General features: G+C 49.3%; 2 protein-coding genes across 2 annotated transcripts; one reads left to right on the top strand and one right to left on the bottom strand.

Annotated features, from left to right (window-relative positions):
* Positions 1-2,056: 2,056 nt before the first annotated feature.
* On the bottom strand, positions 2,057-7,920 carry PTGES2 (prostaglandin E synthase 2). Its single transcript, XM_082492813.1, has 7 exons — positions 7,671-7,920; positions 6,450-6,644; positions 5,541-5,596; positions 4,738-4,890; positions 3,991-4,191; positions 3,580-3,697; positions 2,057-2,861 (listed from the first exon to the last, which is right to left on the bottom strand). The coding sequence occupies exons 1-7, from the start codon at positions 7,896-7,898 to the stop codon at positions 2,733-2,735; spliced, it is 1,080 nt and encodes a 359-aa protein (XP_082348939.1). The 5' UTR covers positions 7,899-7,920; the 3' UTR covers positions 2,057-2,732.
* Positions 7,921-9,202: 1,282 nt separating this feature from the next.
* Positions 9,203-14,259, top strand: BBLN (bublin coiled coil protein). Its single transcript, XM_082492673.1, has 2 exons — positions 9,203-9,319; positions 12,618-14,259. Exons 1-2 carry the CDS (start codon positions 9,235-9,237, stop codon positions 12,809-12,811), a joined length of 279 nt encoding a protein of 92 aa, XP_082348799.1. The 5' UTR covers positions 9,203-9,234; the 3' UTR covers positions 12,812-14,259.
* The last annotated feature ends 5 nt before the right edge of the window (positions 14,260-14,264 follow it).

The following is a 14,264-nucleotide window of genomic DNA, read 5'->3' as shown; positions in this document are numbered from 1 at the left end:
AAACGTGTGCATCGGCTACAGCACAGAGGGAGAGCTCACAGAGCTTGGGAATCACCACCAGTGAAACTCAGATGCTGTCACCCAGCTTCCCCTAGCAACAAGGTTTGTTTCAAAAGTTTTAAGTAACTTCTCCCGCGGCTTTTCAAAGGATCCGTGGCTACCTCATGCAGGCAGGGACTAGCCGGGGGTCAGCCTCCTGCTCGGAGCGGGACCGGCTCTGAGGGCAGAGCAGGGCTTTATCCGAGTGGGGGCCACCCCGAAGCAGGGGGTACTTCTCACCGCCGACACGGCGGGGGAGGCGCCAAAGCAATTAATCCCGGGGCCTCGGACATCCGCCGCGGCCACACGGCGAGGGGACCCCCCGCGCCCTCCCCGGCCGGGCCCCCTCACCCTGAAGGGCCGCGCGGGGTCCGCAGCCGCTGCCGCCTCAGGAGCTCGTCGTCGTCGTCGACGGGGAGGCGGCGGGAGGTGCTGCCGCTACCATGGAGACCTCGCGGCCGGGGCGAGGGGGGCGGCAGGAGGCTGCACCGGGGGCAGGAGGCGCCGCCGCACTTCCGGGGCCGCCGCCGCGCCGCCGCCGCCCGCGGCTCCCCCATTGGGTGATTCAAACCTTCCTCGTGACACAGCCCGCCGCCGTCTACGTCACAAGGCCCCGCCCCATAACGGGCTCCGTCGCCATAGCGACGCGAAGCGGCCCGGAGGGGCCCGGCGCCGCGCACCCCCGGGGAGCCCCGGCCGCCCGCGGGGAACCGCCCCCGGCCCGGGGCCGCCAGCAGCGGGGCTCCGAGAGGGACGCGCAGCCTTCAGCCACCGGCAGCGCCGCAGCCCCGCGGGGACAGCGCTCCGACCAGGAGACACGGCAGCACGCCCGCACCACCGGAGAGGGCTCCTGCATCCACCTCGGGCGACTGCGTCCCCAGGCTGGTTCGGTGTCCCGGAACGGGACAGTGCTGCAAACACCCTCTCGAAGCACGCTCAGGAAAGCAGACTGCTCCCGACATCCCCCTGCCTGAGTGAAGCAACTCTGGGCTTGGTCAGATGTCGGGGGAGAGCCAAAACCCTCCTGATCAAATTCAGCTCCTGCTACAGAAGTGAGAAAAGCAGTTTCAGTGTTTTCACTCATTCCCACCCCAACAGTTTTCTGCAGGATCCCATCTTGGACCGGTGGAGCACGGTCACAAACAAGTTTCATTTACGATAAAACTCTAAACTCACTCAAATCTCAATTTAGGTTTGGTTTGTTTTTTTTTTTCCCCCAGCTCCTGTCGATGTATGCTCAACATAAAAACCCACTATTACCTGCTTGAACTTTGTTCTTTTGATACTGGGGAACACAGGTTTCAGTACAGAACAGCTTTAACAAAAAAAAACAAAAAAAAACCACAGTGTGTCACACACCAGGAACCCAGCTGGGCTTACTGTACACATTTTCTTGCCCTGTGTCTGATCATAACTGAGTCTGTAACCAGTCTGACATCTGGAAAAAAAACAACCCCTCTATCCCAGCCCAATAAAGGTGCCCACCCACCTCCCCCCAACACAACTCACCCTGAGCATGCAGCTGCATTACAGATCGACATCAGCTGCACCTGAAATACCTCAACAACCCAGCCCCCCCTCTGAAACCTGCCCTTTCTCTTGGGGAAACAGAACTTTATCAAGGTGACAATTAAGGAACAGTAAGCCTCAGGCTGCGCAGAGGATTACCACCGTTCAAACCTGCATCATGTCACTATGACAAACATCAGTTCTACCTGGCACTGCTCAGCAGACATGGTATTGCACGTAAACCTGCAGCAATGTCTCCTAATCCAATTGCAACAACGCTAAATCCTTTGCTACTCTTGCACAGCAGAAACATCTGGAGATCCCCCAGGAATGCAGATTGCTCTTAATCCTTCTTTTCCCACAAGAACAAACTGAATTTCAGGGGTATTCCAGAGAGATTTAATGCAAAATAAATCTTTCAAATAACTGCTTGGCATTAGTGATTTCTGTGTGGGTGTGCTTTTGAGGCATAACAGGTAAAGTAAGAACTCACAGATCTCACAAAGGACACGGAAAGAAGCAAGCCTTTATCCTTGCAGACAGTACAGAATGAAGTGTTGAAAGAACCGTTTACATGGAAGAGTAAAAGCATACAATCTGCCTAGTGCAGCGTCATTTTTGTCACAGGAGGGATGCCTTTCCCAGTACTGTGGATTTCTCCAGTTCCCTCAGCACTGGGTTTACCAGATTCTATTGCAGGAAAAATTGTCATTTAAAAACTAGTATCCAGTGTTTCAGTCAGGAAAACTGACTTCAGATGACATGGACGAGTAGCGGAAGACAGCCTGAAGCAAAAGCTGCTCAGACCTACCATATCTGATATGGCTGTAACACGTACTAGCCAAGAGCCGCTTGCTTTTACAATAACCTGCTCTGAGAACGCCTCTCTCCTAAAAGAAGCCTATTTGCCACATTCTTCAGTTCAGTTTCTCCTTTCGAGCAGCATCCAAGATCCTTTCCTTTTACCTGTCCCTATCCTTCTAAATACAACATTCAAACATACACCCGGCTGGATCCCTCTGCTCGCTGCCACTTGATATTCTAAACGGGACAGTCTCTGTGCCTGCATGTCAGTCCATTAGGCGTGACCAGTCCATTCAATTCTTAAAAAATAAATGCTATTCCTTCTGAAGTTTTTTTTTTTTAACCATGCAAGTACTTCAGGAAGGCAGCTGCAGCTGGCATCAGACTGCAACTTCAGCTTTTTGAATGACTTCTTCCATACGCTGGTACCAAGGCTGAATCTTGGTGTTAACCATCATGTCGTCAAAGGCTTCCAGCCCTTCCATGACTCGGAGGACCCCGTACACTGCCTGTGACGGAGGATAAAGAATAGAACAACAATGACAGAGTCAGCGGTGGAGAATAGCTTAGGGTACCAAAGAGCATCTCAACAGCCTAGCCAGTAAGGCTCTTTCCCTGTCCTGCCATCAACTCCACCACTGAGACTAGCAAGGAAGACTGAATGGCAGAAAGGCAGTTAAGAATATGCGTGTTTTTCTATAACAAAACAGTAAGGAAAGATCAGGATCTACATTCAGTTATGGGGCAAAAGTTAATTCTCATCTTTGCATCAAGACCAGGTGTGAAATGCTTCACTTCTGTTCCAGGGAGAACTGCTGGTGCAGGGGATGACTCCTGCACCGCTGTCTGCAAAGGAAACCCCAGCAGCGCTGAATGCAATAAACCCTGTACAGGTGTGAGGCTTTATTCACGAGCCAAAGCCTTGTTCTGGGTTGTAACCTGCTTTTATCATGCTTCCACATGATCAGTAACAGCCACCTGCAGATAGGAACTGCAGGTTCCATCTTAGGAGAGGCTTCTCTGGAGAAAAACAACAAATACCACCCTATGAAACACAAATATTTCTAAGTCCTCTTCATGTGGGAATTGTATTACTGCACAAAGGACACAGACAATGTATCTCATGTAACTCACCTCTGTCTATATCAGTATTAACCATCTCACATGGATAAGCAACTGGATAACGTGTAATACACGTAACAATAAATGCAGGAATTAACCCCTTACCAAGTCAGCAAGGTTCGGCTGATTTCCACCCATAAACAGTCGATGTTTGCCAACAGCTTTTACCCATTCATTAACTGCTGCATACAAGTCTTCTCGGACATCATCTTGAAGGTGATGTCTGGATTAAAAAAAAAAGAACTAGTTTGCAGACACTTGTTTGTTCCTTTCATCTTATGGGCTGGTCTTTGCCTGGGAATTATGAACTTATTTGAGAGTGAAAGGGACAGTTAGTGATTAAATAGTGGATGAGTAGAGAGGTCCAGTACCTCCCGTTAAAGAAGTACAGCTGTTACATTGGATTAAATGGTTTGGTTTAAAACACTGAGGTTCTGCCCTTTGACATCTGGGGTTCACAGCTAAGGAGGTTAAGGAGCTATTCCTTTTGTGTACTTGGTGCTTGGTGGTACCAACCTTTTCTTCAGCCTCTTGCTAATGAAGAACATGGCAACTGCCCCCATGTACTTGGCAAAGAAGCCTTCCACGGTGCCAAACTTTCCCTCACGGACAATGTAATCAAAAGATGCCAAGGCTTCTCTGGGGGTACGGTAAACATTGGGGGAGATGAGGTGAACAAGCCAATCGTCTGCCCATTTTCTCCACTTCATTTCTTCCCTGCAAGCATTCAAAAGAGACTTCTCAGTGAGCGAGGTACAGATTGCAGGGCTACAGAAGGCAGACAGAATCACAGTGGCATTAGCCAGAGGTTCTGCCAAGGACAAACATGTCAAAAACTCCTGCCCAGCCTTGTGCTCTGGTGACCTCTCTGAAATGCACTCAGGATCATTATCTTTGCCAAGGCTCCTCCAATCTCAGACTAAGATAGAGCACTAGTTTCTCCTACCAATATGAGAACCAAAGCAGAAAAGGAAACTAGCACTCCATAGCATTCCTCTGTGACTTAAAGGAAAGGCCAAGAAGGAAACCGGAGGCAACTGCAGGCTAGCATGACCATGATGGTGGTAACTTGGCCGTCTAACAGCATTGTTTCAGATTATATAAGAAACACAGCAAACCCACTCTAACTCTTGAGGTTTTAAACACTAAGGAGGTGACAGGATTTGTCAGCACCAGTGGGATTTTACATCTGCACCATTCCTGAGTATATCTGGAGGACGCTGTGACCCCACATGGAGAGCCCAGAAACTTAAGAGCACTTACACTCTCACTTCTTTGACAGGATAGATTCGCTTTGTCTCCTTCTCATCCAGCATGAGCCAGTATTTATTCCCATACTCAAATACCTCCTTGCCTTGGTCAGTGACAGTTTTCATAGGAGGATAAAAGGACACGATCTCTTCTAAGCTATTCCTCCTGTGGACAGAAACACAGCTAGCACTCATCTTGCCACTACAGAAATGAGCAGATAAGAGGACAGATCAAAAGATACACACTTTAAAGTGTTTTATTCTAAAAATGAGTGCATGAGGCTCCTAGTTCTATTTGAAATAAATTTTGAAAATACTCTGGAACAGCTACTTGCAAATAACTATTATTAGTGTACATATCTTTCTCTGTGTCAGAATAGAAATTTTTGCAGGCATAAAAATTCCTACCATTCTCAAGCATGGACCTGAAGGACAGGCCACAGGCACAGTGATTTCATTTCATTCTAGATGTTGTAACTGGCTAAATGTAAGCTTAGTTCCAGGACTAATGCCAGTCCATCTTTAAGGAGGTTTTGTGCAAAAGAGAATCTCACAGGTGAAAAAAAGAGTAGTTCTGAAAGCTTTGCTTCACTGCACACACATCACAACATATATAGGCACCATCCACACCATCACAACATATATAGGCACCATCCACACCATCACAACCAGGGTCAGGTCTCCTGCGCCAAACTCCCAGAGCTTCAGAGACCAAGGTCAGCAAGATACTTATGACGAACTCTGAGAGTCTCCTCAATCTCTCGTTTGCTAGGGCCACTCACATTCAACTCCTCTCCAATCATCCCATTTTCTTACTTGGAAATGAGATAGGTCTTTATTGCACTGATGATCACTGAAGAGTCATTTAATTGCTGAAAAACAGAATTAAAACCAACTTTTAAGAGGGTGGTGAAACTGAAAAGGAAACTCTTCATAACCTCTTCCCTGGCATGCTGAGGCTCCCAGTTAGTACTGCAGTCCCTCTTCCCCCCATGCATTTCCACATGAGTCCCTGCACATCTAAAGACAGACCTACTTTCAGATCTCTTCATAGAATCAAACAATGGTTTAGGTTGGAAAGGACCTTGAAGATCATCGAGTTCCAACCCCCCTGCCATAGGCAGGGACACCTCTCACTAGACCAGGTTGCCCAAGGCCACGTCCAGCCTGGCCCTGAACACCTCCAGGCATGGGGCCTCAACAACCTCTCTGGGCAAATCTTCTGTGATTGTTTCAGAGCACCACTTGAAAATTTGTCTCTAGTTCTGACAACAGAGTACCTGAGGGTCAGGTACGCATGCAATACTAGCAGGTTTAGGATTTAGGCTCTTGGCATCAAAGGAGGAAAAGCAAGACTAACATTAAAAAAGCGCCAAGTTTAACCTTCAGTATTCTTGAGATCTCATTCTTTTCTCACAAGATATAAGCAGTCTGTTACCACTGTACAAATGATATGTCCTGCATAAGGGCTGATAGAAGCTAGATCATCACTGGATTACAGAGTCACTATACAAACAACATGCCTTGTAAGAAAGGCCAACAAAAAACTCTAATAGGCCAAGGCACAGGAAATCGTGAAGCAGGAAACAAATCTTGGGACTCTTGAGAGAATAAAAGATGATTTAAAGACTACACTGCATGTGATAAACCACAGAGACATGACAGAGACAAGCCTCCAAACCACTGTTTGCAGGGTAATCAAGCTTTCAGCACAGTAAGACTTACCAGAGGGCTTCCAGCATTGGCTAGCAGGATAGGCACCTTTCTGTAGGAAGAGAATTTGATCTCTTTCCTCATTATTGGGTTCACTTCCACAATTTCATAGGGCAGTCCATGATAATCAAGAAAGGCTCGGACTTTGCTGCAGAAAGGACACGTTTTATACTGGTAGAGAGTGAGCTGCAGACTCCCTGCAGGCAGCTGGAGGCAGAAGGAAGAAACCAGAAGCTTCCATTTTCTACCAAAAATATAAATATTACCTTCTTCCACCCTTATTTTTGTCATAAAGTCATGGTCGCTGACCTTCAGTTTCAACATCCGATCAAAATATCTTGGCTAATAGATGCTTTCTTCAAATGGCATCACAAATATTCACCTTCCATTGAGACCTAATGCCTGTTTTTCTAAACAGCTATTTGAGCTGCTAGAAAATCCCACTCATATCCAGAAAAAAAGAAGTTAAATCCAGACAGCTTACCCCTCTATACACAATTCTGAAACTAAAGAAAAATACAACCATATTTTGATCATCTTTAAAGTAAAGCCAAAATAGCCTTTTAGATCCAGTTTCCTTCCTCCCCTCCTATAACCTCTGTTGAGGCCACAGGTTGGGGAGAGCAGAGAGTTTGCTGTTGATTTTAGGCATGTGTCTGCCCAAATTCAGGTTCCTGGTGTTGACCGACCTGTGCACAACCGAGACAAGGCAGGGAGAACCCAGGGCAGCATCAGGTGAGGGATGTTTCCCAACACTGCTATACTCCAGCTATCTGACAGGCCACGCCACTCCTTAATCATACATTATAAAACAAGTACTTCTTATGTAAAACTTTCCTTCTCATTTGCAATTTATTGGGTTACACAACCCTCTGTGGGTGCTCGGAAAAAAGCAACAACAGACAATACTTCCACACAACCCCAGCAAGCTCTCACTTTCTGACAGGCATTCCTTACAGCTCCTCAAGGAGAGTGCTGCCGGGGCCTCTATTATACAATTTTAAGCGGTTTCCTCACTGAAACCGGACCAAAAGGAACCGCTCCGCACCCTCCCCGAAGCTCCGTCTCCAAAGGCTCGCAGCCGTGGCCGTGCCCGGGCCCGGGGGCGAGGGAAGGGCAGACTCCCAGGGAAGCACAAGGGGGGATGGAGGCGGCCGGGAAGGGAAGAGAGCGCGGCCCGTGGGCGGGGGGGAGCCCCCCTCAGGCGGCGAGCGGGGCCCGGCGGCGCGTTACCTCAGCGGCCGAGTGCTCCCGCAGGCGCTGCCGCGCCGCCAGGTAGAGGCCGGCGCCGCCGCCCAGCGCGAAGGCAGCGCCCAGCAGCAGGCGGCCCCCGCCGCCTGCCGCCGCTGCAGCAGCAGCGGCGGCAGTTGCAGCAGCACCGCCGTAGGCTCGGCGCGGAGCCCGCAGCCGCCAGGGCGTCAGCAGCGCGGCGGCCCGCCAGGCCCTGCCGGCGGCCGCCATCTTCCCGGCACGGCGCGGCACGGGCAGGCGCCCGGGGAGGAGGCGGTTAAAGGGACTGCTCCGCCCCTCTGCGCGTCCCCCGCCCCCGAAATGGCGGCGGCCGTGCTTCGCTGAGGTAAAAAAGCCGTCAACGGTGTTAAACTCCACACGAGACGGGCGCCGCGGGGCCGTCTGGCTGCAGGGAGCCACAGCGAACGTGTCCCCACGGCAACTGGAAACTCCGCGTTCGCTGAGAAGACGCCAAAACGTAAAGTGGAATTAAAATAGTGCGTTCTCTGAGAGCGCGTCCTGCCTAGCACAGGCTGCTGCTTCTGACCGCACGTACCCACGGTATGACCGCAAACCTTCACACTCAAAGTCATCATCTTTTTCATTACACCATGGTTACGACCATGAATTACACTAATGTTGAATTCCCTCACTTGGGGCACAACATGGGCCCAACTGGGCAACATGCAGTGGGGTTACCCCACAGAAAGGAGAAGAATTGGCTGCGATGTTAAATAAGGACATAACCTTTTCTTTCTTCTTTGCCCCAAATTCCTACTTAATAACCGTGTGTTCAAACTGGGTTTATCTCAGGAGCGCTGACTGAATTAATGCTCTAATTGCAAGTTATTTTCATCCCGGTGACATCTCTCTAGGGAATGACAAAACCACACAGCCATTAGATCTCCTCAGGGCACATGAGGTACAACCGACCAATACTGGGCCAAAGACAAGGAAAGGCAAAGTGAATTGTGCTTGTTCCCTCAGGGAAGAGCAGGTCTGAAGGTGACCTGAGGGTGGTTCAAGCCACTCAGGGGATGGAGCAGGGCTGGTGGCACAGCTGTGTTTTGGCCTCAAGCAGCCAAGCCCTGGCTGCTGTGGCCTCAGCACCCGCGGGGCGGCCTGGGAGCTCCTCCTGAGTGGAGGCGCAGGCCTGTTCCAAGAGATCATAAGCTGTCTGGGGAAAGCAGCGCTGGGTGCTGATGGCGGCCCCACAGGACAACTTCAGTTCATGCCCAAACACACTTGCTTGTGCCGGTGTGTGCTATGGCTGGGCCAGCCCAGAGGACAGGGAGGCCTTGGGGGGCTGAGGACACCGCGGGGCAAGGAGACAGCTTCGCTCTGGGCACGCGTTTGGGGAAAACACCCAAGGAACGGGGAACCAGCGACCTGGCCGCCTCACCGCTCCCGCCCGCCCCGCGCCCCGAGCGCTAACCACAGGCTTTACCCCAGCGCCGACCGGCCGGCCTTGCGTGACGCGCGGTGCGCCGAGCGTTCCCATTGGCTAGCGGCCCTGCGGACGCGCCGACGCGCCGTCCGGCCGGTACCGAGGCGCGGGCGCGGCGGGATGTCGGGGCCGAACGGGGAGCCGCACGTGCCGGTGGGCGGCGGCGAGGAGGAGGAGGAGGACGGGGACAGCTTCGGGGAGGAAGGTGCGTGGGGGAGACCCGGGACAAGGCCGCCACCGCCGGCGGGGCTGGGTGGCCTGGCCCGGGCTCGTGGGCCTGCGTGCGCGAGTAGCGAGGCCCAGATGTTCCCAGATGTTTTGGCTGCTTCTGCTGGGAGCGGGGAGGTGAGCGCCTGCGGGGCGAGGAGGGTTTGAAACCAAGAGGGGCTGGTCCAGCGATGCCCACCCAGGCACGGGGCACCGAGCCGGCACGCTGCTGCTTTGGGGGGATTTTTTTTTTTATTTTCTCTCGTGGAAGGGTTACTCCGCGGTTTTGCTGTGTACGAGGTGTGACTGACCAAGGAGAAAAAGGACGTTCAGAGTGTGAAACGGCAGGGCGGATCACGTGGGCAGATCTGGGAGAAGTAGTCGTGGGTGGAAAAAGTGAATTTAATGCGATTAGCTTGGCAAATTCCACTTTCAGGCATTTCTGCAGCGCCTAGGTATGACATTTCTGATACTGTCCTGTCCAGTTAGAAGCCAATGGAGGAAATGAGACAACAGCAGAGCTATCATGCGTATGTATGGATCATTCTTAAAATTGGCAATCTTACAAAGAGTAAATACTTTGCTACTCTTCTCTTGAAAATGGTGAAGAGTTGTGTTATGTTGTTTCCCCAAAGACCATTTAGTTTCCAGATGTGACTCGCACAGGTGAATCTTGTCATGGCTGTGATCCACCTGCAGTGACAGGAGGATCATTTCTGCCCTGAAACACCCCAAGAGCATTCACTGCGTTGCATCATCACAGCAATTTGTGTTTCAAACTTTTGAAGAGCTAAGAAACGTGCTGGATGTGGGAGAGAAAGTCACTAAGTCTGATCTACATCGAGTCTCTGCATTAAGTTGTTCTGTTTGTAATTAGCTGGGGCTTTTTGTGCAGTAGCTGGTCATAAAGGTCTGCAGTTATTTCCTGGTCTCGTGGAGCTGGAGCAGCGGATCACTTCCTTGATTGCAAACAGGAAACCTTATTTTTGGCAACTTGTAAGAATACAGAGGAGTAAACAACACAATTGCCTTACTCCTAGTCAACACTTTCATTAGGGGATGTGGTTACATTTCCACAAAAACACACCAAGCTTGCAACTAATAGAAGAAAATAAAATAAAATGTTTTTACAGCTTATTTTAAAATTGTTAAAATTTTTTCACTTCCCAAAGCTGCACAACTTGTATAGGCTTCATTTCAACTCTGGGCACTGAGAACAGTTAGGGTCCTGCTGTGATTACAGACTTGCCAATTTGATGAATAACGTTACTTGTCAGAAGTAGTTACCATATCTGCTCACCGTTTAATTGGAAGGTGGAGCATCATACATAGGTGAAATACTGGGTTGAAGTAAGGAGTTCTAACTCATGGTATCACATACCTCAAAACAGGGTTTGCAAAATACTGATATTGGATAAATACTTTCTGGAAAAAGTGTGTTTATGAGATTCGTTTTTAAATGCAAGGACAACAGCAGTGATCTTGCTCACAGCACCACTTCTGCATATACCTGCAAGGGCAAACTTTTATAAACAAGCTTAAATGCCACATATGCAATTCTCCAAAGAATTAAAAGCTGCAACGCTGCTGTGAATGGCTCCAAAGTAGTAGAAGAAAAGTAGGACAAGTTTTTTCATAATGAAACTTCTCCTTAGCTATTAATAATGCAAATGACTGCAATATTTAAATATTCACCATTTTTTTAAAGCTGCTGGTAACGCAGCACCTGCGCTTTGTGTGCTGGGGCACCAGGGCACCTTTCCTACAAAAGTGTCAAGGGGGCAGCCGAGAGGAGCAAAGTTGAGCTTGTGAGGCTGGGCAGTTTCATACAGCTCGACTCCCATCCGTAGGACAAGGGTGCCCATAGCAGATCCTCATCCTCCTCACTGTCTCCATGTTCTCCAGTAGCTCAGAAGAGCGCTCCAGCCAGGCACTGAGTGTGTAACGCTTGGCTCTGATGCTTCCCCAGCTGCTTGGAGGAGGCTGGGTGGAAAGGAGCCAGCCCCAGCCAGTGAGGTGTGGGCTTCTCCCACCCATGCAGGCATCCTTCCCTGTCCTGCAGCCCATGATCCTCCCAAACATCAGCCCCTGGGTCACAGCTTGATGCCTGTCTTCCTGCACTCACTCAGCCCATGCGGCTTCAGGAAGCAACATGGGGCTGGCTCTGCCTGGGGCATCCTGTAATCCCCTGGGGTTTCAGCTGATGCCAGGCTTCCAGTTCTGAGTAACTTGTCAGCAGAGGTTTATCTTGCCTGTTTTTTTTTGGTTTGGTTTTCTGTTATTCTTTAGGATTGTGTGAATATTGCTTGGAGCAGTCTAAAAGCAAGTGTTTCATCACAGTAGCACAGCTATCTTCATCTGATTACCAGTGCTAGTACACATCACTGTGAAATGCCATTGTACTGAGGCTAACACTTCTGCACTTGAAAGAAATGCTGTGAATAAGAAACTGTACCCAGGGAACCAACTGTCAGGATCATCGCAAATGAATTTGGTTTTATTCTGAAGTACACAAAGCCTTAATGGTGCATGAAAATCCTGCAGTTGAACGTGGTACCCCACACTTATCTCCCTTTGGAAATAATGGTGCCACTACCAGCACCTTCGGGCTCATCCCTGCTCCTGCCCCAGCAATGTCTGGGCTGTTCTGGCAGTCTGACCCCAGCCCGGCCCTTGTGAAGCACATCCCAGCCTGGGAGCCTTACACAAATAATTCACAGAATGTAGTAAACACTTCGGCATGCTGCCAAAATGCCTGCACCCTCGGCAGGAAAGATGATCCCTGAGGCAGCTAAAGAGGCTAACTTGTCCTTGGGGTTTATTTGGTACTGTTGCAATGCGCATTGCTGCACACTGGCACTCAGCCTGCGGTCAGCTCTTTATGTATGAGATCAAAGGCTGTCAGATATGCCCTTAACACGTTTGGACTGCCCAGGTAATTTGCCTTAGATCTTGTTACCAGTCCTCCAGCTTCCCATCGGTCTTGTTTGATCACTGAACAGAACACATGCAGGATTCAGTTGCATTTTACTTCACCCACCCCAGCAGCAGATAAGGCACAGCCCAGGTAATTTGCCTTAGATCTTGTTACCAGTCCTCCAGCTTCTCATCAGTCTTGTTTGATCACTGAACAGAACACATGCAGGATTCAGTTGCATTTTACTTCACCCACCCCAGCAGCAGATAAGGCACAGCCAAAATGTTGTGGGCATGTTTTGCAAGAGCTCTCGCTGCCTTCACTGACTGCAGTGACAATATACTTACGTTATTCAGTCTCTCATTTCCCTTCCTTTTAGAATATGCAGCAATAAACTCCATGCTGGACCAGATCAATTCCTGCTTGGATCACCTGGAGGAGAAGAATGATTATCTACATGCCTGCTTGAAAGAACTGCTGGAGTCCAACCGCCAGACCCGCCTGGAGTTCCAGCAGCAGAGCGAGCAGCAGAATATGGAAGCTGATGTGCAGGGATCACAGCCTCCCACCTAGTGTGCTGGCCACAAACTCTCAGTTGGTATTGCTAAGGGGACATTTATCGGTCACTGATTTAACGTAAAACTTGAATAGAAGAGGTACCTTGTGCCTGTTACTTCTTCCTTCCTGTGGTTGTGTCCTGCCATTCATCTCCATGTTCTGTTTTTCTTTAGCTGTATGATAGGTGCAGAAGCACACAGGAAGATGTAGGAAAGCTGGTTCTTCTTGCTCCCCAGCGTGACCCTGGCACTGACACTTGCTTAAAGCTGGTTGTAGGAAGCCTGATGGCATGCAGGTTGTTTGCAAGCAGGCCCTCTTCACAAAGAGAAAAAATGATCTCTGCTCTTTTGCACTGTTAAATCCAAGCAAGGAGGGTTATGGCTCTAGCCTCTTCCCCTAAAAAGCCCGGCAGGCAGGGGCTGTCCTGACTCCAGGTTTGCCCCTAAGCGTAACTCAGGTCACAGACTTTGAGAGGGGGCCCCTAGGCCAGCTCCTGCCTTGAAAATATAGCTTCCCCATTAACTATGATATAAGAAATATTAGCAGATGGCCCTAGATCACTGGACACTTCCATCCCCTTCTAAGCACCTAAGACAAGCTACCAGGGTAATGTTTTTGACTGTTTTAATTGGAACCTGCCTAACTCCTTAAGCTGCCATTAAGGACTCAGGTGCTAGAGGGGCAGGACAGCCTGGTGAGCCCCCACCACAGCATTAGCTGTACAGAGCAGGCACAGGGGCCTGCCGGCCGTGGGCTGTGAGCAGAGTCCTCCCTGTACGTTTTGACAAGAGCACGTGTGAGCATTCTGGTGTCAAAGTTTGTGATCTTGTCAGGATGGCCTGGGGACAGCACTGTGAAGCAAGTCTTACTGTTCTACTTCTGTAGAGTTGAAGGAGGTTTTTTTGAAAGTTAAAGAAGTTATTTATAAGAAATCTGTTTTATTAAAATCAGTTTGAAACAAAATTTGTTCCTGAGAGTCTCCACTATGAGAACAGACTGCATTAAACCTTGTAGTATTAACAAAGGACCAAGATGCACATTCTTGCCTAACTGAGGACACAGTGCATGTCCAAGACTGTGGATCTTTAAAAGGAAACTCTTCTGAGGACCAGAATTGGGCACACAGTCTCCAAAGAGATAAACTTTTCCTCTGCCTGGAAAGGAAACGAGGAACTACAAAGAATTCTTAGTGAAAAATAAGTCTGCATCCATGTACTTAATTAACTTTGTCCCCTATGGAAATCACATTACCATCTTCTTTTTGGGTTCAATAATCCAATCCTCATTCTTTCCACATAATTGCTGTATCCCAACTGTACAAGTAATAACCAACACCATCCTGTATTAGACACGCTAAAGCCAGGCTTATTTTATTCTTAAAATAAAAACAGCAGTAAAGTTGAAGGTTTTTGCTCTATTAAAAGACTCCGAAAATAAACATTTCCAGCAAATATCATATGTAAAGGGC

The sequence above is a fragment of the Vanellus vanellus genome, assembly GCF_965231255.1.
Source record: "Vanellus vanellus genome assembly, chromosome: 18".
NCBI lineage: Eukaryota > Metazoa > Chordata > Aves > Charadriiformes > Charadriidae > Vanellus > Vanellus vanellus.
This window is presented reverse-complemented; position numbering and strand designations above follow the sequence as displayed.

Bases quoted from the DNA above. Each gene is read 5' to 3' on its own strand.
- PTGES2 (XM_082492813.1), bottom strand. From the start codon at position 7,898: ATGGCGGCCGCCGGCAGGGCCTGGCGGGCCGCCGCGCTGCTGACGCCC. The intron at 6,645-7,670 runs GTAACGCGCCGC...TTCTGCCTCCAG, and splicing joins GGGAGCACTCGGCCGCTGAG to CTGCCTGCAGGGAGTCTGCA. The intron at 5,597-6,449 runs GTAAGTCTTACT...TCTGTTTTTCAG, and splicing joins CCAATGCTGGAAGCCCTCTG to CAATTAAATGACTCTTCAGT.
- BBLN (XM_082492673.1), top strand. From the start codon at position 9,235: ATGTCGGGGCCGAACGGGGAGCCGCACGTGCCGGTGGGCGGCGGCGAG. The intron at 9,320-12,617 runs GTGCGTGGGGGA...CCTTCCTTTTAG, and splicing joins GGACAGCTTCGGGGAGGAAG to AATATGCAGCAATAAACTCC.